At 35.9% G+C, this 26,155-nt stretch overlaps 1 protein-coding gene across 3 annotated transcripts; it reads right to left on the reverse strand.

The window, feature by feature from the left end:
* Positions 1 to 22,735: 22,735 nt before the first annotated feature.
* On the reverse strand, positions 22,736 to 24,320 carry LOC140038221 (uncharacterized). 3 transcript variants are annotated; one of them, XM_072083302.1, is made up of 4 exons: positions 24,073 to 24,320; positions 23,601 to 23,914; positions 23,222 to 23,410; positions 22,736 to 22,996 (listed from the first exon to the last, which is right to left on the reverse strand). In XM_072083302.1, the coding sequence occupies exons 2-4, from the start codon at positions 23,856 to 23,858 to the stop codon at positions 22,766 to 22,768; spliced, it is 678 nt and encodes a 225-aa protein (XP_071939403.1). In that variant the 5' UTR covers positions 23,859 to 23,914; positions 24,073 to 24,320; the 3' UTR covers positions 22,736 to 22,765. The 3 variants fall into 3 exon arrangements, with proteins under 3 accessions (XP_071939403.1, XP_071939402.1, XP_071939401.1); XM_072083301.1 differs by having other exon boundaries at positions 23,601 to 23,977; XM_072083300.1 differs by having other exon boundaries at positions 23,601 to 24,320.
* Positions 24,321 to 26,155: the final 1,835 nt, after the last annotated feature.

Here is a 26,155-nt window from a genome sequence, read left to right on the forward strand (position 1 = left end):
TTTTCTAACCAAAAGGAAAATTAAGTCACGAACATTAGTCCCCCGTACCCGTCTTGCTTGCATTCCTCTAGGGTTCATGCATTTCATTTATCCACTATCACTTGCACTTTTACTTCATATTCTATCCCTTTTTCCACATTTTCACTTCACACAACTTTTATTTTGCACGTTTTCACTCTGCCACTTACACTTTATATACTATCACGTGCACACACGCACTTCATACTATCACTCTACTCACCTTACTTTGCACATCCATTTGCACACTTCCACTTACACACTATTGTTTTTTATTACTTTTTCACTACACGCAAACTCATATTTTCACATTGCATACATTCATTCCACTCATTTGTCGTCATTAGCATTATTCTTGACCTCTCCAAAGAGTCATTATTGGGCATCACTATTAATGTGATTGGCACCATTCAAACTTTGAAGAGAAATTTTGCCCCCCGATGTTCCCCTAGGTCTAGATTTTGCATTCATATAGTGCATCCAAATGTGATAAATTCTTTGGTTAAAAATAAGAAAATCCTTGACTAAATCACGCAACTAGCCTTGGCTAGGTCGAAGAGGTACCTTGGATTTTTATCCTTGTCTTCCCCTTCGTCAAATGTGACTCCCGAACCTTTCCTTTGATTTTCGTGGACTTCGTCAAAGGGGTTTTTCTACTTTTTTCCTTTGAAAACTCATTTTAGGTGACTTGGTACACCTTAACTCAAAACCAAGTGGCGACTCCGATTTTTGTTCAAAAAACCCTTTTTAAACTATTATTTTGGGTCAAATCGTCGCATTTTCAAGTCCCATTTAGACCCATATTTTTCTTCATTTTCTTTGTAAATCAAAAATTCACTTTTCAAACTATTTATTTTTCTTGTAAAAAATGGGGCGCGACAAGTATCAAATAAAGATATAAGTAAACACCACCCCTTAGACAAAGGAGTTCAAGTAAAAGGATACAGATAGCTCTCAAGAACCAAGTTCCCCATTGCATTAACTTGATCTAAACCCCATTGACACTCCGTAGATCTCCACTTTACACTAATTTTCGTCCACTAAATATACCATTTACCAGGCCCGAACACCAAAAATGAACAGTAGTGGTAATACTCGAGTATACCAAATATCAGAAATATTCATTGAATCAGTAACAGGTTCCATATGGTTCGTCATTCTATTTCGACCAAGCCTATGCTGGCTCGATTCGATTGATTACCAATGAGGTTTGAGCTCAAATTTCACAGTAAGGTCATTGGATATTAACCTCCAAACGACATCAACTCATGCACAAGTAATAGATCCAAATTGCACAGAAAACCAGCCAAACAGTCAAAGGAAATGAGTGTAATAAAGTACACCCTCGCCCCGTTCAAGATAACTAAAGTCACATTCATTCAAGTCATAAATTTCAAGCACAAGTAAATCAGTTAAGCAACAAGTCAAGCGAGTGGTACACTCACCAGTTCAAACAAAAATAGCGTCAAAAGTTTTCTCCTGGATTATGCCGTTGATCACCGATAAACCCTAAGATCAACCAAGATAAAATAATTATGGTCCCCACATCCAATGCCAAGTGAACGGAATTCACAATTTAGGCTCGACAATGAGTCGTATGCCTATCCAAATTAACTTTCCAAAACCCAACATACACAGATAGATTTAGAGTACAAATCAAAGAAAAATCCAAGTATATGTTAGGGTAAAAACTCAAGTAACGTTTTGGAGTGAATGAGAGCATTTTGGACTCAAGAAAACATGAATAACCAACAAGTTTCTTATTCGCTTCATGGCTGGAAATTTTCAGCCGCAAAACAGTGAAAGAAACAACATGTTTCACCACTTCATACTTATGATATTCACTCCAATTCAACATACACTTGTTATTCAATGTTTCAGCAAGTGAAGTCAGCAAGATTATGTCAAAAAGTTCCAAAACTAAAGACTTTGAGGCTAAAAGGCAGCAAAGTTTCTGCCATTCCTATCAGAATTTTTTTCCAGCCATGACACAAGCAAAATCCTTAGGTTTTTCACCTTCCAACCTTCATGGTTTTCACTCAAATTCACCCACAAAAGTCCCAACCAATGTTTGGAACAAGTTTTGGCCAAAACCAATTTTGAAAAGGTTGGAATAACAACAAGATAACAGGCGGCACTATCACTCGACCAACAAGCACAACTTCAGCCAGCAATTTGGAAGATAATCCCAATGAAAACCTTTCCATTTCAACCAAAATGCAACACATATGCAAAGCTTAAAGGTTTACTAAGCATATTAGCCAAGTACATCACCAAATCAGCCCATAATCAAAGGTAGTTTGCTGCCCCAAAATTTGGATAGCACAACCCCTGTTCTGTCCTATATGTCCTCTCCAAATTCAACACAAAATTTCATGATCAAACCATCCAAATCATGACCACAAATGATAGACTATACAAACTACTAATTTCTAACCATAAAGCCACCAAAAATAGACAAGTATTTGGCTCACATGTCTCCATATCAAAGCTGGCCATCAAGCAAAAATTCAACTCTACAAGCTGGAATTTCTATATACAAGCTAGTAAAACATGTACAAGCTGGAAAAATCACATGGCACGGCTAAAAATTCATAGTAAACCTGATATTAACATATTAACACTGATTTTGCTCAACTAAAACCGAAAATTTTGATTGCCTACACCATTCATGAATTTTTTCACATAATAACCCATAATCAAGGCTTAAATCTCCTCACAAGCAAGATAAAAGAAATCTAATGGGTTGTAGGCATGATTACCTTAAAACCCTATGAAGAGAGGCTGCCAAGACCTTGTTCCTCCTAAATATTTCCATCAAAGCCCCTAGTTTTCCTTAGGTATCACCTTTTATGGAGTAGTTTGCAAGATTAATGGTTAAACTCAAGATTCAAACAAGAAATTTGAGGTTGATGTCGCGCCCCACTTTTTGAATGTGAGTGTGGTGTGGTGTGTGTTGTGAGTGTGTGTATGAAATGTGAACGTGTGAAAGTGAAAACGATGAAAGGCCATGGGACTTAGGAATGCGACGATTTGGCCAAGTGAAGTTCAAAAAGGATTTTTTTAATAAAAATGGAATCGCCACTTGGTAATGATTAAGGTGTACCAAATCACCTAAAAAATAAATTTTAAAAGACAAAGTAGTAAAACCCTTTTAAAACGACTCCTAGTCCACGTAAGCCAAAGAAAAAAGGTTCGGGAGTCACGTTTGACAAAGGGGAAGGCAAGGATAGAATCCAAGGCACCCCTTTGACCTAGCCAAGGCTAGTTGCGCGACTTAACCTTACCTTTCCTAGTTTTCTACCCAATGTATGTTCGCACGTTGGATATGACTATATGAATGCAAAACAGAAAGAAAAATGCAATCCTAAACTCTAGATGTCTCTTGTGAGGCTTTTGGTCCCAAACCACATGAATTGTGGCGGCCAACAAAGGAAAACCTCATAGAGGTCGATCAATGCAAATGAGATTCAAGTGTGCAAGTGTGAAAGTGTATGAAAGATGCAAGAAATGTAAGTGCAAGTGTGCGAAATTGTATAAAGGTGCTTGTGTGAAATTGTATAAAGGTGCTTGTGTGAAATTGTATAAAGTTCAAGTGTTATTCGTGTGCAAGTGTATGAAAATAGAATAATAAGGTAAAGTGGAATTTCATTTGTGAAGTGAAAATAAGCAAGTGATGGGTAAAATGTAGTAAAATGAAATATGGTTTGAGAAATGTGAAAAATGTGGTTAAGAGAGTATGTAGGTGATAAAAATGAAAGTATGACCCTAGAGGAATGCAACAAGTCGGGTACGGGGGTGGACTCCTAACTTTTCGACTTTGATTTTCCCTTTGACTAGAAGGCAAAACTAGCGTGCTAAGGCTATCGAGTAGCCACACTCGCTCGTTTCCCTTATCAGAAGGGGACTCTCCAGGCAAATGTACCCTAACTAGCATGAGATGCAAGACCTAAAGTGAGGGGAAAGGGGAATCGAGGAGCATGCCAGATGATAAAACTAAGAAAAAATGCATGATATGTAGTGAACAGGCAAATAATGCATTAATGAAAAACAAAGGAAAAATCCTATTGGGTCTAGCGTTGGACTAGCCCTTTCTATGAATTCCTAATGAAATAATGAGCCACAACTAGCGTTGGACTAGTGTGGTGACGTACATTCATCCATTCCATTCATTCATGGTTATGAAAGCAAGTAGACATGCCAAAACGCTCGTAAACACGTAACACGTAGCACTTAGCATGCTCGACTAGATGCAAGAGCCTACTAAAGCAATTAAACATGTAGCAACAAAAACAAGCAACCAAGGGGAAGGGGAAATGGACCAGATGCTCTCCGAGCCCTATCTATTACAAGCCAAGAGGTGTACACATACCCCATAAAAACATAAAGGGGAAGGGGAAATGGACCAGATGCTCTCCGAGCCCTATCTATTACAAGCCAAGAGGTGTACACATACCCCATAAAACTTAAATAAAAGTAAAAGCAAGTAAATGCATGCAAGGAGGTAAGGAAAGCGGAGTAGGCATGCATATTCACATAACACGTAGGAGCACATAGGAGAGACAAAAAGGGATAAAAGAAGTTGTACCTCCCCCCGTGTGTAACGCTAGTAAGGAAGTAAACAAACTCAACTTGGCTAGAGTCACCCAAGAAAAGACTAACTTAGGCTAAAATCACCAAAAACAAAAGATTAATGCACCAATTTAGTGATAAGATATAAACTAAACAATTTGAATCCACCAAATCATCAAATTTTCCCCCAATTGCAACTTAATGAAGTAAAAAGCTAATTAAAGACCAAGCAAAGACATGATCATCCAACCTCCAAGCATAACGTCTACTAAAGACCCAAAAGCAAGACTACTCAATCATTTGAACCTAATTGAAACATTTAAAAACACAAAAAGTTCCCCAAGTAAATAACAAGATCCAAACAAACATTATGGAATTTTGAAGGTCCAAGAATGAACAAGGGTCCATGAATGATTCAAACATGCATTTTGAAAATTCAATAGCAACCATTAATCAACCAAATAAAACCAATTGAAAAATTTAAGAGCTTCAAAAGTCCCAAAAACAATGATGACTCAAAATATACCCACCTTAGGACCTAATTGTAAAGAAATGAGAACATGCTTGGGCTTTTGTGGAACATGGAGAAGCTTGAGGGATTAAATTGATTAAGTATTCAAATTACTTGGGCCATAGTGAGTCAAGAGGGGACTTGTGGGGTTAAAGAGCAATTTGTAGCAATTATCCATGCATGCAACGTAGAAGATTTCTGCAACAATGTTTCAACAAGTAAAGCAGTCCGGCAATTTCCATTTCCGCAAGTGGATTTCAACTTCAAAACACCATCTTGAACTAAAAACTTTTCAAACAAACATCAAAGTTTTAATCTAAAACCAAACTAACAGCAACATTCATCACTCCAATCATACAAACTGAAGCTGAGATCATGCAAACTCTGGAAAAGTTTCGTGCAAACAAAGCAAAACAAAAGCTGTCACAACCCCAAGCAACTCTCGGCAAGTAAGATTCATGCAACCTTTTGATCTATCCCCAATCAAACATGGATACAACTTGACAATGAAGGGATTATGAGAATACTTTCATGCAAGTTTCATATAACAAAAGAAAGCAAAAAGCTTCTGCAACAAAACAAACCAAACTGCTGCATTTTTTGGTTTCCAAACTTGCGGCAATTTCCAGCAGCAACTACATCCATTTCATCATACAAACAAATTCCTCAAAACAGAAACTATTGACCCAAATCAAAACATGAGATTTTGTCGACAAGATTAAGATCACAAATCTGGTTTGATCAGTAAGAAAGAGAAAGAGAACTGCAGCAAATTTCTGCTCATAGCTGATTGCAAAAACACAACAAGAAAAGAAATAATAGCATACCATTAAGACCAAAACAAACATAACCATTTAACCACTACCCCCCCAAGCGCAACCCAGAATTAACGAACAAATCTCAGCCATAAAACAAATCAAAGGCTGCTGCAACCAATTGATAGAAAATAGGAATCATGGCAGCAGATTTTTATGCCAACTTAGATGTTTTTAAACCCAACATCACAATCCTAAACCAAGCCACTAACTACACCCCCACCATGATCCAAACAAACAGGAAACTCAGAAAAATATCACAGAAGGATTCTGGAAAGCATGCGTGTAACACAGGAGTCTAGCAAAACCAACAAGCAGATTTCGTACATTACCCAGCAAGCATTGGATCTCAATTCAGGTATTTCAGCCCCCAAACATACAAAACATGCATTTTATACCTATAACTACCCAAAAACAGCTTACAAACTCACAGAACGAAAAGGGAAATCAACGAATTAAAAGTCAGAAATTCAACTTGCCGAAGAAGCACTCCATTTTTCTGGTTTGGTTCTTGTTCCTCACATGAACAGCAGCAATACTCAAAATGAGAATCTATGACACTAACTTACAAGAAAAATCTAGTCTTGCAACCCAAAACTCAACCTAGGACGAACCACCAACCAAAGTTGGAAACTTTAACCATTTTCTCTCGGCCAAAACACAATCATGCAAGAACTGGATTTTTCATACGGGAAGAGGTTGAGGATTACCTGTTTTGCTGCTACAAGAACTGGATTTTGATAGGACTTTGGAGTAACTGACTGGAATCCACCACAATCTGAGGGCAATGGGCCGCAGATCCTCTTCTCCTTGTTCTGGTTTCTCTCTGTCTGGCTTTCCTTCACTCACGGTTCCTTACTCTGCCCGAAAGCTCTCCAGTTTTCTGTTCCTCACAGCCCACCTCTCTCAAAACTCTAGCCTTCTTCCTCACCAGCCGTCCACTCCTTTCTCTGGTTTTCCTTTCTTTTTCCCGATTTCAGCCGTCAAAGCTCTCTCCTTTTTCTTTCTTTTGTTGCCTTCTAAACCTCCCCGTTGATCCCCCCTCTCTGGTCTCTCTCTTTCACTCTTTCTTTTCTGAACCCAGCCCTTTTTCTTCTGCCCAGAACCTATGCCGCCAATTATCCCTGTCCCCTTTTCCTCGCAAACCTTTCTCTTGTTTCTTTCTTTTTGCCGTTCCCTCTATCCTCTCTTGCTCACCGAAAACTCCCCCCTGCGGCTCCCCTTTCTCTTGGCTTTTATACGAGCAAACCCCAACCCTAAAACTCCAACAACTTTCCCTGTATTTGCAGCTAAGGAGCCGCTCGATGATCCCTTTGCAAGCTGCGGCAAAATGCAGCTTGCATGCCGCGAGCATTTTTTTTTTTTTTTTTTTAAAAAAAAAACAACTTGATAATTACAGAAATGATAAAATAAAATATAAATAATAATAATAACAAAATTACACAAACCAGGTAATAATAATAATAACAAAACAAAAATAATTTTAAACAAAAAACTAAACAAAAATGGCCATTTTTTAATTTTCCAATTTGTCATTTTTCATCATTTTCTTTTTCTCAAAATAACTTAATAAAAATAACTAAAGTGCCCAAAGATTGAATTTAAAGAAATAAACATATTTTTGTGAACAAATTTTCCTTTTTTCCTTTTTCTCTTTTTTCCAATCCAACTAAAGCCTATTTTTTTTGAATTTTTCTTCTTTTTCCTCTTTTTCTTTAATTTTCTCTTTTCTCCTTTTTTTATGATTTTTCATTTTCATTTTTCTTTCAAGAAAGCATTGAATAAAAACAAAATGACTAAAACATATTTTTGATGTTTTCCTTTTCTTTTTTTTCTAAAACTCTATGCTAATCTTAAACTTAAAAGCTAAAACTAAAAACCAAAACTAAAAGTAAATAAGAATAAATAGCAAATGAAATAGGTCAATTAAAAGGGCGAAAATGAATAAAACTAAAATATCATAACAACTAATAGTGCCAAACACACAATAACGAACTAAAATGCAAGCAATCTAAAATGAAAATCATGAAATAGATGCTACATACAAATTATTTAAAATTTGGTGTCTACAGTTGAAGATGAAGTTTTCTTTCTTTTTTTTTCTCTCAATGGTTCGGCCACAAGAAGGAGAAGAATGAAGGATTTTTGCTTCAAATTTTCAAGATAAAACCAAGAATAGTCTTAGTCAAAGGACTAACTAGATGGTCGACACTTGTCGGCCTAAAGTTTTTAGCTTGATCTTTTTTTTTTGTCTTTCCTTTGTCTTCAAGGTCTTATCTAAATTGGTTTCCTCTAGTTCACTCTTAGCACTTCTAGTCACACAAATCTTCTTAAATAATTACCCGTTTTGTCCACTAAATTTATTACGCAACTCACTAGTGGGTCCCGCTTCTATAATGCGCTACGAACTTAACATGAACTAACTTATACAAAAAAATGATTTAAAAACTTGACTCACTTATAAAGATATTTAGGAAATTAAGGTAATAAAGTAAAGTAAAGAAAATGTATTCAAAGAAATAAAATAAAATAAGAAAAAATTTTCGGGCCCTCACACTCTCTTCCCCTTAAAAACATTTCGTTCTTGAAATTTCTCATCTTGATTAACAAACAGTTCAGGGTATTTCTTTTGCATTTCTTCCTCCACTTCCTAGGTTGCCTCTTCTACCCCATCATTTCTCCACAAAATCTTCACCAAGGGAATTTGCTTGTTTATCAGTTCTTTAACCTTTCTGTTGAGCAACTGCATGAGTTTCTCCTCATATGTTAGAGACTTATCTATTTCAATTTCTTGTGGTTGTAAGATGTGAGTCGGATTAGAATGGTACTTCTTTAGCATCGAGACATGGAAGACGTCATGAATCCTGGATAAACTCGATGGTAGTTCGAGTCGATATGCCACATTTCCAACTCGTTGGAGAATTTTGAAGGGTCTTACAAATCGTGGTTGAAACTTCTTTCCTTTTTCCGCCGTGACACTTCGCAACGGAGTGATCTTAAGAAATACAAGATCTCCAATTTCGAATTCCAAATTCTTTCTTTGATTGTCCGCGTAACTTTTTTATCGATTTTGAGCTGTTTGAAGTTTCTGATGTATTAGTTTGACCTTTTAATGTGCATCCTTTATCCATGGCACTGTTGTTGAATCTAAAATCTTCTTTTCCTCCACTTCATTCCAGTAAACCGGTGATCGGCACTTTCTTCCGTAAAGAGTTTTATATGTTGCCATTTGAATAGATGAATGGTAGCTGTTATTGTAGATAAAATCTACCAACGTCATGTGCTGGCTCCAACTACCTCCAAAATCTAAAATACACATCCTTAACATATGCTCGAGGGTTTGAATGGTTCTTTCTGATTGTTCATTTGTCGGGGGTGGTATGTAGTACTCAGATTTAGTTTGGTCCTTAAGGTTTCTTACAAATTTTATCAAAATCGAGACACAAATCGGGAATCCCTGTCTGAAACTATACTCACTGGGACTCCATGCAATCTCACGGTTTCATCCGTATACAGTTGAGCCAACTTTTTCATAGAATACTTTATGTTTACTGGCAAGAAATGAGCCGATTTGGTTAACTGGTTGACAATTATCCAAACGGCATCTTGGTCTCTCTGTGTCCGTGACAAACCCGAGACGAAGTCCATTGTGATATTTTTTCACTTCCATTCAGGTATCTCGAGGTGTTGTAACAAACCAGAGGGTTTTTGATATTTGGTTTTAACTTGTTGACAGACGAGACATGTTTGAACATATTGAGCAATTTCGTTCTTCATGTTATCCGACCAATATAACCCCCTTAAATCCTGATACATCTTATCACTATCCGGATGGATTGTATACTTGAATCGATGAGCTTCCTCCAAAATTTCCTTTTTCAACACTTCATCCTTTGGCACCACTACTCGGTTCCGATATCTCAAAATTTCCTCGGGACTCAAATTAAAATCAGACAATTCCCCTTTTTGCACCTTTTCTATCCATTTCTGTACCACCGAATCTTTCTTCTAAGCCTCTCTGATTCAATCTAATAGAGTGGATTACATCGTAATATTTCCAAAGATCACTTTCTGGCGCTCAAGACAAGGGTTCCTCTCACCAACTTTTTCTAACATATCTCATTCCTTGATCATTAACCCGCCACTTGAGCCTTTCGACTTAAGGCATCTGCTATGACATTAGCATTCTCAGGACGGTAGTTAATCGTTCAGTCATAATTTTCTAAAAATTTCATCCATCGACGTTGTCTCATGTTCAACTCTTTCTGAGAAAATAAGTACTTAAAATTTTTATGATCCGTATAAATTTCAAAAGTTACTCCATACAAATAATGACTCTATTTTTTCAAGGCAAAGACAATAGCGACTAATTCCAAGTCATGGGTCAGATAATTTTGCTCATGAGGTTTCAACTTCCTAGAGGCAAAGGCAATCACATTCCTATTTTGCATTACTACACACCCTAATCCTTCCCTCGAGGTATCAGTATATACAGTGAAACCGTCCGTTCCATTAGGTAGAGCTAGAACTAGTGTCATAGTCAACATTTTTTTCAATTCTTGAAAGCTAATTTTACATCTAGTGTTCCATATAAAACTGCCATACTTCTTCGTCAAATAAGTTAAAGGACCAGCAAGTTTTGAGAAATCCTTAACCGACGATAATACCCTACCAAGCCTAAGAAACTACGAATTTCAGTGGAATTTTCTGACCTCTTCCATTCAGTTACTGTTTCTACTTTCGCTGGATCTACAGTAATACCATCTTTTGAAATTACATGTCCTAAAAAAGAAATTTTCTCCAACCAAAACTCACATTTGCTAAACTTAGTATATAATTGATGTTTTCTTAAAGTCTGCAATACAATCTTCAAATATTACTCATGCTCCTTTCGAGTTTTCGAGTAGACAAGAATGTCATCGATAAACACGACTACAAATCGATCTTAGTAGGGTTTGAAAACTCGATGCATCAAATTCACAAATGTGGCAGGGGCATTGGTTAAACCAAAGTGCATGACTGTAAATTCAAAATGTCCATATCTAAAGTTAAATGCAGTATTTGGTACATCCTCCTTCCTAATTCGTGGTTGATAGTACCCTTGTCGGATGTCTAATTTCGAAAATACCACTGCTCCTTGCAGTCGGTCAAACTATTCATCAATATGTGGCAAAGGATATTTATTCTTAATTGTCACATCATTCAGCCCCCGGTAGTCTATACACAATTTAAAATTTCGTCTTTTTTCTTAACAAACAGTACCGAAACTCCCCGTGGAAATCCGCTCTTTCATATAAACCCTCGCCCCAATAAATCTTGCAACTGCAATTTCAATTCCTTAAGTTCGATAGGTGCTATTCGATATGGAATTTTAGAGATAGGGGATGTTTCCGGCAACAAGTCAATCTTAAATTCTATCTCTCTTTCTAGAGGTAGAGTCACTAAATCATCAGTGAATACATCCGGATATTCCTTCACTACCGATACATCTTCTACTTTCAACTTATCGATCGGAGTATTCATAAGAAAAGTTAGAAAATCTTACGCTCCTTAACTCAATAATTTCCTAACCCGAATACTCGAAATAAGTGTGGATAAAACTAATCTACCCCTTACATCTAACCTTAAGGTTGCCTCCCCAGATATGCGAAATTCTATCACTTTTCTCTTACAATCTAGTTAAGCGTCATATCGAACTAACCAATCTATAACCAAGATGACATCGTACTCCTTAATGGCTAAAAACTTATTAGATCCCCCAATAGTTTTCTCTCTCCAATCCAAATTTCACAATTCTTATAAATCATACTGGTGATCAAACGTTGATCATCCGTAGGAGTACTAACTTCTAGATCATATGGCAATCTAGTAGGGTTCACATCAATTTTACATATAAAATTGGGGTTGACAAAGGAATGGGTAGCACCAGGATCAATTAAAATCTTAGCTAAATGGTGGAATACAGGGATCTTACCTTCTACGATCTCAGATGAATCAGGGACCTGATATTGCGCTAGCGCGTACACCCGAGCCGGCACCTTTGTTCTAGTCCATTCCACTTTCGACTGTTTAGGGTTTGTCTTGGTTGACTGCCGGTTCCCACTCTCTTCTCGAGGTGGAACTAGACAATTGGCAATCTGATGCTCGGCACTTCCACAGCACAAGTATTTTCTTTCTTTCCTCCAACAATTGTCCTCTGTGTGATTCGACTTCCCATAATATCCGCAGGAAACACGAGGAGCTGATGTCGAGCCTCCTTGTGAGGCACCTCTCTGTTGTCCTCGCCCAACTTGACCTCCTCTTGACAGGGCTCCCCTTGGCATTCTCGAAAGTCTTATTCCGCCAGTCCCCCTTCCAAACTTAGGAGGTGCAGTCTTGTCCCCTTGTCTCTAGCTACTATTAGGTATATTCTGTTTCTTTGATTGAAAAGTTCTAACTTGTATCCGCGCACTCTCAATTCACTGGGTTTTATCCATCGCATCACTAAATGTATTGATTTGGGCTACCGCTAAATCCTTTTGAATCTCAACATTCAGCCCTTGAACGAATCGCCTTATTCGCCTTTGCTTGGTTACGATTAGTTTGGGAGCAAACTTAGATAATCTAATAAATTGACTTTCATACTCAGTTACAGTTTGAACTCCCTATCGAAATCTAATAAACTCATCCTCCTTTTTCTCCTAAATCAGAGGCGAAAAATACTTTGCATTAAACCCCTTCATGAAGTTTACCCAAGTCCTCGGGGTTTACTCTCTTTCACACTTCATTCTTATCACACTTCATTCTTATCACATTCCACCAGGAACGGGTTGCTCCCTCGAACTGAAAGGCAGCAAGGTCACCTGTCTCTCCTCAATATAATGCAAAGCAGCGAAAATATCAATCATTTTCTCTAGCCATCTCTTGGCCACATCAGGATCAGATCCTCCAAGAAATTTTGGTGGGGAGAATTTTTGAAATCGTTCGAGAGTTCTATCCTCACCCTCCACATGATTTTCAGGATTTTCGGGTTGGTTAACAGGGTTTTGGCCCTGACGATCCACTATATAGGCTAAAAGATTGGTCATACGTTGGATAGCTGTGACTACTTGAGCATTAGGATCGACCCTCAGTTCACGATTCTATTCAGGCACTGGTTCGCCATTATCCTGTTCATTCAAGTGGTGCCTAGGTCCGTGCTCATGGCCTCGTCCACTATGTCTACCCTCCATTTGTTTTCAACCAATCTAAGGTCGAAGTGCAAATACAATATTAAAGATATATAAATGCATGGATAAGTCACAAGAAGTATAAACAAGCCAAAAGGAAAATACATTTAACTCAACTTTATAATATGTGTCATACAGTAACAGTCAGATACAAGCAAAAGCAATCCTGTTAAAAAGGTAACGGGGTCATAACAAAAGCACAATATTCAAAAACTATGCCTAAAAGTACGAAAACATCCAACTATGAGCTTTCCTAACTACTCCTCACATGGGGTCAAAACATAGCTTATAAGAGCTCTAACCTGGTTCCCAAGCGAGCTAACAGACTCTCTCCCGTGAGTAAAACTAGGTGTATCTCCCTCTCTAGGGGCTCCGTCACCCCGAATCTCCACAGGTGTGTTAGCGCCAATCACTCTCTGGATTAGCGTTTCACACTCATCAATAATACTTACAGTCCGATCCCTAACTTCTCTGACCACCTTAGTAAGGTGGTCATTAACTACCTGAAACTGCTCTCTAAGAGCATTCGTCCTCTCCTGCTCCATCGTTATGTCCTCTTGGAGCTCCCGAATCCTGTCAGCTTGCATCCTCGTGATGCCCCTCATCCTTACCATCTTAGTTTGATCCCTAGCATTGGCACTCGTAAGCCTTCTCCTCTTATCTAGTACCGCCAAGACCACATGATTAGCATAAGAGTAGTTATGGCAACGACTACAGCATCTAATCCGACTAGCAGTACTCCAACGCCGAATCGGTCCTCCTGGCCTCTCCTTGTAATCAATGATCGAAAGCTCCTCCGAGACGACTCGCTTCCACCCTCTCTACTGGCTCCGTCCATAACCTACAAGAATAAACACAGTTTACAACTTAGATAAGTTTAATCATACTTAATGATACCCTAACACGTCTAACCTAGGCCCTGATACTAACTGTGATAACCCCACCTTCCATTAAGGCGTACCCCAAAGGTTAGTGGACTGCCTGCCGAGCTCTCAACAGGAGTACTGAGCCAAAATTCACATTTATCACACCAAAATGCACAATTTAACTTTGAATAATCAATCCATACTATATACAATAGAGTCTCTAATGATTCAACTTAAAGTACAAGTCAGTGTATCCAAACTTATACAAATACAAGTGAAGTTTACTAATATAGAAGAGTTTAACAAAAACAAACTATAACTAACTCAACTCTTTTCTAAAAATTCATGCTTCCAAAACTTCACCCCCTGTAAGGAAAACAAATGTAATGGAGTGAGTTTTCGCTCAATGAAGTACCAAAAGGGTCACGCAGTCAAGAATCACACGATTATAATTTTAATCGATCACATATAAGCATCAAATAAAAATATAAGTAAACACTACCCCTTGGACAAAGGAGTTCAAGTAAAATGATGCAAATGGCTCTCAAGAGCCAAGTTCCCTATTGCATTAACTTGATCCAAACTCGTTGTCAATCCGTCAACGTTTAAAGAAGCAAAATCATGACCGTAGATCTCCACTTTACACCTATTTCCATCCACTAAATATACCATTTACTAGGCCCGAACACCAAACATGAACAATGGTGGTAATACTCCAATATACCAAATATCAGAAATATTCAGTGAATCAGTAACAGGTTCCTCATGGTTGGTCATTCTATTTCGACCAAACCTATGCTGGCTCGATTCGACTGATTACCAATGAGATTTGAGCTCAAATTTCACAGTAAGGTCGTTGGATATTAACCTCCAAACGACATCAACTCATGCACAAGTAATAGATCCAAATTGCACAGAAAACCAGCCAAACAGTCAAAGGTATCGAGTGTGATAAAGTATACCCTCGCCCCGTCCAGGATAACTAAAGTCACATTCATTCAAGTCATAAATTTCAAGCACAAGTAAATCAGTTAAGCAACAAGTCAACTGAGTGGTACACTCACCAGTTCAAACAAAAATAGCGTCAAAAGTTTTCTCCTGGATTATGCCCTTGATCACCGACAAACCCTAAGATCAACCAAGATAAAATAATTATGGTCCCCACATCTAATGCTAAGTGAACGGAATTCACAATTTAGGCTTGACAATGAGTCGTATGCCTATCCAAATTAACTTTCCAAAACCCAATATACACGGATAGATTTAGAGTGCAAATCAAGGAAAATTCCAAGTATATGTTAGGGTAAAAACTCAAGTAACATTTTGGAGTGAATGAGAGCATTTTGGACTCAAGAAAACATGAATAACCAACAAGTTTCTTATTTGCTTCATGGCTGGAAATTTTCAGCGGCAAAACAGTGAAAGAAACAACATGTTTCACCACTTTATACTTATGATATTCACTCCAATTCAACATACACCTGTTATTCAAGGTTTCAGTAAGTGAAGTCAGCAAGATTATGTCAAAAAGTTCCAAAACTAAAGACTTTGAGGCTAAAAGGCAGCAAAGTTTCTGCCATTCCTACCAGAATTTTTTCCAGCCATGACACAAGCAAAATCCTTAGGTTTTTCACCTTCCAATCTTCATGGTTTTCACTCAAATTCACACACAAAAGTCCCAACCAATGTTTGGAACAAGTTTTGGCCAAAATCAATTTTGAAAAGGTTGGAATAACAACAAGATAATAGGCTGCACTATCACTGGACCAACAAGCATAACTTCAGCCAGCAATTTGGAAGATAATCCCAATGAAAACCCTTCCATTTCATCCAAAATGCAGCACATAAGCAAAGCTTAAAGGTTCACTAAGCATATTAGGCAAGTACATCACCAAATTAGCCCACAATCAAAGGTTGTTAGCTGCCCCAAAATTTGGACAGCATAACCCTTGTTTTGTCCAATATTTCCTCTCCAAATTCAACACAAAATTTCATGGCCAAACCATCCAAATCAAGACCACAAATGATAGACTATACAAGCTACTAATTTCAAACTATAAAGCCACCAAAAATAGACAAATATTCAACTCACATGTCTCCATATCAAAGCTGGTCATCAAGCAAAAATTCAACTCTACAAGCTGGAATTTTCATAAGCAAGCTAATAAAATATGTACAAGCTGAAAAAATCACATGGCATGGCTAAAAATTTATAGTAAACCTGATATTAACATATTAATACTGATTTTCCTCAACTAAAGCTGGAAATTTTGATTCCCTACACTAATCCTGAATTTTCACATAATAACCCATAATCAAGCCTTAAATCTCCTCACAAGCAAGATTAAAAAGAAATCTAATGTGTTGCAGGCGTGATTACTTTAAAACCCTATGAAGAGAGGCTGCCAAGACCTTGTTCCTCCTAAATCTTTCCACCAAAGCCCTTAGTCTTCCTTTGGTATCACTTTTTATGGAATAGTTTACAAGATTAATGGTTAAACTCAAGATTCAAGCAGGAAATTTGAGGTTGAAGATGACGTTTTCTTTCTTGTTTTTTTCTCTCAATGGTTCGGCCACAAGAAGGAGAAGAATGAAGGATTTTTGCTTCAAATTTTCAAGATAAAACCAAGAATAGTCTTAGTCAAAGGACTAAGTTGATGGCCGACAAGTGTCGGCCTAAAGTTTTTAGCTTGATCTTTTTTTTGTCTTTCCTTTGTCTTCAAGGTCTTATCTAAATTGGTTTCCTCTAGTTCACTCTTAGCACTTCTAGTCACACAAACCTTCTTAAATAATTACCTATTTTGTCCACTAAATTTATTACGCAACTCACTAGTGGGTCCCGCTTCTATAATGCGCTACGAATTTAACAAGAACTAACTTATACAAAAAAAATGATTTAAAAACTTGACTCACTTATAAAGATATTTAGGAAATTAAGGAAATAAAGTAAAGTAAAGAAAATGTATTCAAAAAAATAAAATAAAATAATATAAAATAAGGAAAACTTTTCAGGTCCTCACAGTAATGGTCTTTTGAAATACATAAATATTAAATTATAATTGGAGTTTTTGAATTTATATTTTTTATTCATATTTTTTTTGAATAGGTCTTTCATTGGGAACACAGCATGAAACTATTATTATGTATATTGTGGCAATTCCCCCGGCTGATGAATTGAGACAATGGTTCAAGATATTTGGGAAAGATGGTGGTAATTAATGATTTACTGGAGGTTTAGTTGACGTAATTATGTTTGATGAGTGAAAATATATTAAATATTTTTCTTATTAGTTTGAGTTAATAAACTTTGCGAATTTTGTTCTAAGTATTTGTATGTGAAGTACGAGTGTTTCGATTTGTAACGGAAGAGCTGGTAGGGAGTTTTAGTGTGTATTTATGAATGGTACCTGTTTTAATGTGTTAGTTTGCTAAGTGAGGTTCTAGATAGTTTGGTATTGAAATAAAGCATTGGCTTATGGTTTGTATGAGTTAAAGAGCTAGATATGTATTTGTTAGTTACTCTCTTTTACTTTATCCAAATGCAATTACTGATTTGAATAAGGGCAAAAGCAATTCACTATTCTTGCAATCCAAAACAACCAGAGATGTTTGCAAAGAAGTTTGGATGTTTTGATTTGAAAATTAGATATTTTATAAGCATCTAATATTTGAAGATAAATATTTACAATAAGTTTACATTGAAGCATTAGTCAAAATAGTCCTTGGAATTTATATACATGGACTAAAACCATTTTAAAAGATGAATATTTACATGGAGCGGAATATTTGGAGAGGTAGCTATTAAGATGCTAGATACTATGACTGCAAATAGTTAACTTCAAAAGGTAAGCAAGATGTTGCACATCATTTGCTTTGAAGAGATCGATAGTCATCTATATGCATACTTGAGAGGTAGGAAAAACAGCTGCAGAGCTGAATATTTACATTGGAAATGGCGTGGCTGCAAGAACTTTGAAAGAGAAAGTGATCATCATTTGTTTTATAATTGTGCTGTAGTAGATATAGAGCTAGGGATATATATACTTCAAGGACAACAAAAGAGTTGCACTGATTCAAAAGGTAAAATGAATAGTCAACGAGTTAATCATAGTGTAAAGTGATTAGCAATTTTAATATAATTTTATGTTGCCATATTTTTATGAAAATGGAAAATGCCTTTGGATTTTAATTGACAAAAATTAGTATGGTAATGGATTGCAAAAAGTAAATATTTACCTGAGTTGTGAATGAGATTGCTGATGATCATAACTCAGACTTTTGGAAGCTTGTTTGCTTCACTTTCCTTTGTCACTACACCTGGATTGATATTCCTTTTTGTAGTGAAGGAAGGATATTGATCAGGAGTCAATTCCAAGAAGGATTCTTTAATATTTTCAGCCAAAATTGATGTTTCTGTTCTTGCAGTAGTGGAAGTACTTGTTTCTGCTACAGGTGAAGGGAGTTGTAATGTATCTTGATTGATAGGAGAAGCTTTTTAGATGGACATAAAATTTAGTATTCTCCAATGTAGTGTTTATCTGATTTATATGTTCCTGCAAATGCTATTACAAGAAAAAACAAACATTTAAGATTACTTTTGATTTCAAGCTTTGAAGTTTGATATATTCAGTAAATTAAAATGACAAACAAAAAATCCTTAGGGATAGCAATAGATGTCAGTTAGTTAGTATAAATTTAAAATTATTGCAATTTCATTGTGGCTTTAGGAATCACTATTGATATCAAAACGAGCTTTGGCTTAATTTTTTATTAATTATTAGTATTCAAACATAGCTACCTAAACAACATGAATATATAGATGATGCATGGAAGAAGATTAGACTTGCTGTAGGTAACGATATATCCTGACTCTATCTATTTAATGTTTCATGACCAGCAGTATCATTTAGTTGCTAATAGTTCTAGTGCAAAATATAACAAAAGGAAGAGTGAGAATCCATCGATGTTAACCAGGTCTAATTTTGTAATGATGGTAAGATTTTGCATCATGAAAATGAAACAAATTTTCAACAGAAAACCATCTATCTATGGCTTTTGAAAGCATTGAATAATTTTTGCAACAATGAGAAACCAAAGAAATTGAATACTCACAAGTTAAACTAAAAAATGTAAGCAAAATTTAACATGTCAATTGACAATAATTTTTCCATTGATGTTCTTAAAATTCATGAATACAATATAAAAAAATTGACATGGAGTAGAATAAAGGGTATATACATACCTGCTGTTCTATTAAGATGACTTCATCAGCTGGCATGTTTACAACAGTACTTGCATGTTTATCACTAATTAAGGCAGTTATGATAGTAGTTCCATCGAAAAGATGAATCTCAAATTTGAGCCTATGTCAATATGTAAAATATGTATTAAAAGCCATAAAATGTAGCTAGTTGTGGTTTTATATTTGTGGCTTTGCATTTGTGACATTGAAACTCAGTATTTGTTGGAGCTTCTGTTTCTTGATTACAATTTGGTGTAGGACAAGTCATAACATATAAGCTTTGATTATTGATAGGTATTCTGATCTCTGTCTTGACCCAAAAAGGTTTTGTTTGCGTATTGGGCTATTTATAATGACTTAAATTAATAAAATACATGATTTAATAGAAAAATATTTCAGTGAAATATTAATAATACCATTTGGCCAGAAGCATCAATGTATTCAGGTCGGGTATTATTAGGTAACCCATCAAACCCAATTAACTCATTTAGAATTCTTTTCCCCCAAGTCTCTTCTCTTCCCTCACCCCCCCCCCCCCTTTCAAATTTTTCATTTTATCATGATGTTAACTACTTTTATTTCATTATTATTATTATTTGTTAGTTTTATCTTATTATTTTATTTTCTCTTAGTTTCTTAACTTGCTCATTTTTTAGCATTACCAATTATGATAAGTTTTAGCCTCTTTTCTTATCTTTCTAAAATGAAATTTTAAATTTATATATGAAAAAAATATTAGGGGTTCAAAATTTTTGAATTAAATTTTTATATTAACTTTTATAGTACTTAGTTCAAATTTTTTTATTCTTATTATTCAATTATTAAATAATATGTAATTTTGCAATATAGAGTATAAATGGAAAAAAAAATTAGTAATTAGGCTTATTGAGCATTATAAGTAAATATTTAAAACTAATGATGGGTACAAAGAGCGTTATAAATTGATAACTTAGTTTGCAAAATGAATTTAAATGAGTTTACAAAAAATTAAAATAAATGGGTTATAAATGGGTAATTGGGTTACCCAATTCATTGTTTGACTTATTCATTTATACCCATCTAATTAAATGAGTATAAATGAGTTGACTCAATTATACCCATTGCCCATTTTACCCAACCCAAACCCGCCCAAATCACCCATTTTGACACCTCTAAATGAGACCTTCACATCATTATCCTTATATGAAGAACTATTGATTGAACTGGAAGTCTTAGGACATGGAGCAGCCTTTTTAATCGATAATGTATTACAATCACTTGCATTGTCCTTTGGCTCTGTACATAATTTTACATTAGTAATTATATAAGTATATATTATATAATCAAAAGATAATTTTACGATAATGAAACAGTGCTACGTTTTGAATTGGAATAGGAGAATTACCTATTGGAATGCTCTTAATATTAGCAATGCTTTTTCCATGGATATTAATAGGAGTCAATGCTTCATCGCTTTCAAAAGTAGAAGAAACAAGGGAACCATATTTATTCATAAGAGATGAAGAGGACAACAGATTCTCAATTGTATCATCTGTGCTCATATTCGCAAAATAAGTGTTGTCATCGTATTTATTGATACGCATACGCTTCGTAGAGGAAGTGCTTGTCTCGGCTAAACTATCTACCATTCGCAATGCTTTCACAGCAATAGCGCAAGTTGTATTAAATGGACCATTCTCCTTTTCTTTCTTAGCTGCAACATACTGCTCACGACGATTTTTTTCACTGTAAACTTCCTAAAGTGTAGCATATTTTCTCCTTCGACCCATTGTCAATGATACTTATATACTATAGTTTAACTTATATACTATAGCTCAAGTAAGGAGGACAAAAGAAGAATAATTTTCATGCCAAAAAAACAGGGGAGAAAAATGAACAGATTTTATGCAAGTAAAATACAGCACAATGTACTTTAATGACTAACAAGCAAACAAGATTAACTTTCATGCAAAACTAAAAAGGAAAGGATTGTATACAGGTGAAGAGAATGCAAATAGATGGAAAGAAATTTACATAATATTAGAAGATGCAGAGCAAAGAAAAATGTTCACAGGTCTCCAAACAAATACCTACAATTAAACATGCACTAATTTGAGTATATGCATGGTATATGATAATACATCAGACATGAATTAACAATTGTCAATCAAACAAACGCGTGACATGCATAAAAAGTGAGCAACGAACTACAAAGCATGAAGATAAATACATTAGCAAATCAATAAAAAAAACAATCATAATGGGTCTCATATTAAGCAACTACCTAGCTGCCTCCAAAACACAAGACCTCTGGAACAACTAAATCACAGGTGCAACAAAAGTTGGGTTCACACTCACTGGAAAGAAGAAAAACTAATAAACTTCAATTCCTAACATGCAAATAAATATCAGTGAATTGTAAGCAAGAAAAAATAGTAATCGCAGCTAACCAAAGGATTGAACAAAGCCAAAGTGACAGAACCGTCAAAACTTACCCGTTATTCGGAACAAAGAGGAACCTGCAAGTCAAAGCCTAGCCGTTGTTGTTCCAAAATGCAAGAACTCTGGAACAGCTAAATCACAGGTGCAACAAAAGTTGGGTTCATACTCACTGGAAAGAAGAAAAACTAATAAACTTCAATTTCTAACATGCAAATAAATATCTGTGAATTGTAAGCAAGAAAGAATAACAATCACAACTAATCAAAGGATTGAACAAAGCCAAAATCACAGAAGCGTCAAAAGCTTACCCGTTGTTCGGAACAAAGAACCAGAGGAACCTACAAGTCAAAGCCTAGCTGCTGTTGTTCGGAAAAAGGAACCAGAGAAACTTGCAATTACAGAGACAAAAGCAATGCACTATCTCTTGCAATGCAAAACAACCAAAGGACACCTAGCCAAATGAAAAAAATGGTCTAGATTTTCGTCAACTTCATCCAACGGTCAGAATAGGGAAAATTAGTGTCCACTAACCGCTTCAAATCATGTATTAGGCAATTCGAAAGAAGCCAAGTTCCCAAATCACCCCTCTAATAAGCAATATTAACAAAGAAACCGGACAAAGTCTTTGCCCTTCACAAAACCCACATTTACAATTAAACCTGTCCAAAAAATACTGTTCACAACACACATTGACGGTTTATATATATACTAGTTTTTTGCCCTGACGCTGTGCGTCAGGTAGTTGGGATTTCTTAATTTACTATAATGGGTATTAGTCTGGAAAATTGGAGTGTGAGAGGAGTAATTAATTTACTACAATAGGATTTGTTAGATATAGTGTTTTTGTATGTGCATGGGGAATGGACATATCGATGAATAGATTTAATGAGAATTTTAATTATGATTTAAAGGTTTTAATACAAACAAAAAGAATGTTAAAATGATGGAGTCACCTGAGAAGTGGCATCGCGAGAATTTTAATACGAGTGTTAATTATTTTCCAGTTTTACAATTTTTGTCGTAAGGCGTAGGAGCACAGGATAAAAAGATATATTTATAAAGGAAATAGATAAACTGTCACCTGATAAAATGATAGATGTAGTAGAACATTTCTAAACAAGAACGGCCAAAATGAGAGGAAATTGTTTTGCATGACAATATGGACAACTTGGAACATCAGGCAATACAGCAGGTTCTGTAGCTATTGTAGTTAATGGATCAGTCACAACTCGTTTTCTAGACCGACGTTGCCTACGCAATGATGGTTCACCAGCATCTAAATTTGTTGATGGAATCTCGTTAGCACCATCAGCAATAGACGCAGATACATTTTGTTCATTTTCCTGCAAACCAGCCAAAGCATACTTAAGGACCATGAATTCAGTGTGGCTAAATCAGTCAATCTGACTTGTAATAGACAAAAACTAATATCTCACCCACTGGTTAGTCTAGCCATAGTACATGCCTAGATAAAACCACCGGTAATATAAGTAGTCTAACATTTATTGCAAGGGGTCTAAACAACAATCTTATTGCATGAAAGCTGCTCAAAATAAGCACAAACATACGGTTGGAAATTGCTCTGCATCACTGAGCAATACTGCAGGCTCTGTAATTATTGTGGTCAATGGATTAGTCACAGAGCGTCTTGTACGCCGACGTCGCCTATGCAAAGATGATTCACCAGCATCTGAATTAGTCGTTGGAACCTCGCTAGCACCATTACCAGCAGACCTAGATACATCACCTTGATTTTCCTTTAAAACAACCAAAGCATAGTTAAAGATTGTGAGTTTAGTATGCTTATCTAAGTCAAACTCGTTTGTCTTACCAAAGTACATGCTTAGGCTTAACCACTGTTAACATAAATAATTTAACATTTATTCCAAAAGATTTAAACAACAATTTATATTGCATGAGACATGCTCAAAATAAGCACAAACATACAGCTCGAAAGTGCTCTGCATTGTTCTCTGCAAATGACAATACTGAGCCCGAACCTAATGAAGATTCAACGACACCCATATTTGGCTGATTCACAGCATTTCGGTCATGTATATTAAAAGCTGTGACAGCTAATGTACACACTCCTAATGGCGCATCATTCTTTGTCCCACGCCGAGCAGCAGCACGTTGCTCGCAGCTCCTTCGATTTTTCTCAGCACGAGCCTCTTCCAAACTTCCATATACCCTATTTCGACCCATTCTCAAAGCATATTTTACACAGCTGAAGCGGAAACCAAGCAGACGCCTAAAATGAACTATACAAAAGAACCACAGCAACAAAAAAAAATTTCCAGCGAAGCCAATCAAACAGTGAAGTACTTCAAAACCAAAAGAAACTTTCTCAAGTTATTTCCGAAGCTACCAAAAAAAACCAAAAAGAAGAGTGAAAGCCAAAAAAAAAGATCCTGCTCACCGCATAAATGGTTCTAGTTATTTCCGAAGCTGCGAAAGAAAACTAAGAAGAAAAATCAGAGCCAAAAAGAGATTGAGCTCACAGCCTAAGTTTGCTGAACAGTAAAGCACTTCAAAACCAAAAGAAACTTTCTCAAGTTATATTTGCTGAACAGCTGAGAACACAAGCAAGAAAACAATGAGAGCAAATTGGTGACCGAGAACGAGCAAAAGAGAATAAGAGCCATGCGGACCCACAAACCGCTTCGGACAGCATCGACCAACCACGCGTGTAAATTAAAAGAGAGCCACCTGGACATAAGTGGGAATGTACAACGAAACCATTGCCACCCATCATCAAAGGACCAAAAGGCCCCTCAAAGCCAGACAAATCACGGCATAACCGGCTCATCCTGCACTGTTCACAAGGCGTTGGACGCTTTATATATGCAAGAAAGATGTTATGATATATATATATATGTATAAATATCCATAAATATGTATAAATATATATATATATATATTACTAATTAGTAATTAGTTGCTACTAACTATAGTAGTCTAGTATAGCATTACTAGTGACAGCTTAGTGACACTAGTTTATTACTGCATTACGTAATTGGTTGGAGTTTGGGAAGTGGAAAGGGTTAAATATTAAAAATCTCCCTATCGTTAAATTAATGTTCATATTAACTTCTCCTAGTTTAGAAACTTACATCTTAACTCGTCATGATTTGCCAACAGTATAACTGTTAGTTTTTTTATCCAATTTAACAGTCAAATAGATATAATTAAATTTTTTAAATGAAATAATTATGAGATTACCTAATTACCTTGTAAAACAAGGTCAAAATTAGATCACAAGGAAAATCTGGGGTCAAACTATATAGACTTTAGGGTAACTATAAAATATCACAAAAAAGCTTCTTCTACAATCGTCTTCTTCGAACGATTGCTCCGCGCCACCAGAAACCACCACCACCATCAGTGACAGAATCACATGAAATGTATACTTAGGCCACCGCAATTTGCATACATTATGATTTGTGTGCTCGAATTTACACAAAAATTTACCAGAAGGCTGCGAAACAGGCAGCAACAATCATGGGTTTTCGATCTTTTCCTGTTTAAATCACCCATCAATGTTCATAAAGCTTACAACCAAATGATCCAGAAATCATTTACCACACAATTAGACCGGCACCAGTGACAAAAATATCTTTTATACTCAAAATCAAGAGATAGACCAGCCACTCCTCCGATTTTGAAGATGCCGGCAAATTGGGTCATGTAATTCTGGGTTACAAGCTTCTTTTTTTTGTTTTTTTCAATTGCATAATTTTGTGTTTTGGAGAATGTGCCCTGACATGGTTTCCTCGAAGAAAACTACGGATTGTTGTAAATAAAGGAGTATTTCAAAAGATTTGGTCGCATGATAAGAGATTGGAGAGATTTCTCATCATTTATAATGTTTTTTTTATTAAATTTATTTTTTAAATTAATAACTAGTGTGCGTTCGCGTCCATAAAAGGAAAATTAAGTTAGGCCTATTTAGTACGAATGGATGGATTTGCACCCCTTCTTGCATAGGTCCAAGTTAGTTTTACACGTATTCCAATGCTCACAATTACAACAGTGCACGTTTTACATGACTCTTTTCTGACACCTATAAATACCAAATACTCCTTATTTGGAAAACACACTCACACTCACAGCTCCAGTTGAATTTTCTAATACTTTTTGATTCTATTCCTTCTTGTTTACATAAGCAAGAAGAAGGTTTGTTTAATTTTGAAAAAACATTTCAACTTCCTATAATAGTTTTTAAAACAGTGCTATTAAGACTCAAGCTTCCTCAAATTACGTCTGTGATTTTGTTAGCATTGTTCGGACTATTTTTCCAACACTGATGTTCTACTATTTGCTTTCGAAAGAGAGGCTACACCTGCTTCTTTGAAAATAGAAGGTGAAGAGGAACCGCATTTAATTTTTGGTCCTAGAAAATTCTCCTTTTGTTGTTGTATTAGCTTGTTGTAACTGCTTATCTGAATCCTAACATGTTGCAATTATGACTAGTATATCATAAACTGCCTTGTAAGGAAGTA

This window comes from Coffea arabica, chromosome 3e (genome assembly GCF_036785885.1).
Source record: "Coffea arabica cultivar ET-39 chromosome 3e, Coffea Arabica ET-39 HiFi, whole genome shotgun sequence".
Classification (NCBI taxonomy): Eukaryota; Viridiplantae; Streptophyta; class Magnoliopsida; order Gentianales; family Rubiaceae; genus Coffea; species Coffea arabica.

Coding starts and splice junctions, on each gene's coding strand:
- LOC140038221 (XM_072083302.1), bottom strand. CDS start 23,858: ATGGGTCGAAATAGGGTATATGGAAGTTTGGAAGAGGCTCGTGCTGAG. Junction 23,411..23,600: donor ATGCAGAGCACTTTCGAGCT/GTATGTTTGTGC, acceptor GTTGTTTTAAAG/GAAAATCAAGGTGATGTATC. Junction 22,997..23,221: donor ATGCAGAGCAATTTCCAACC/GTATGTTTGTGC, acceptor GCTGGTTTGCAG/GAAAATGAACAAAATGTATC.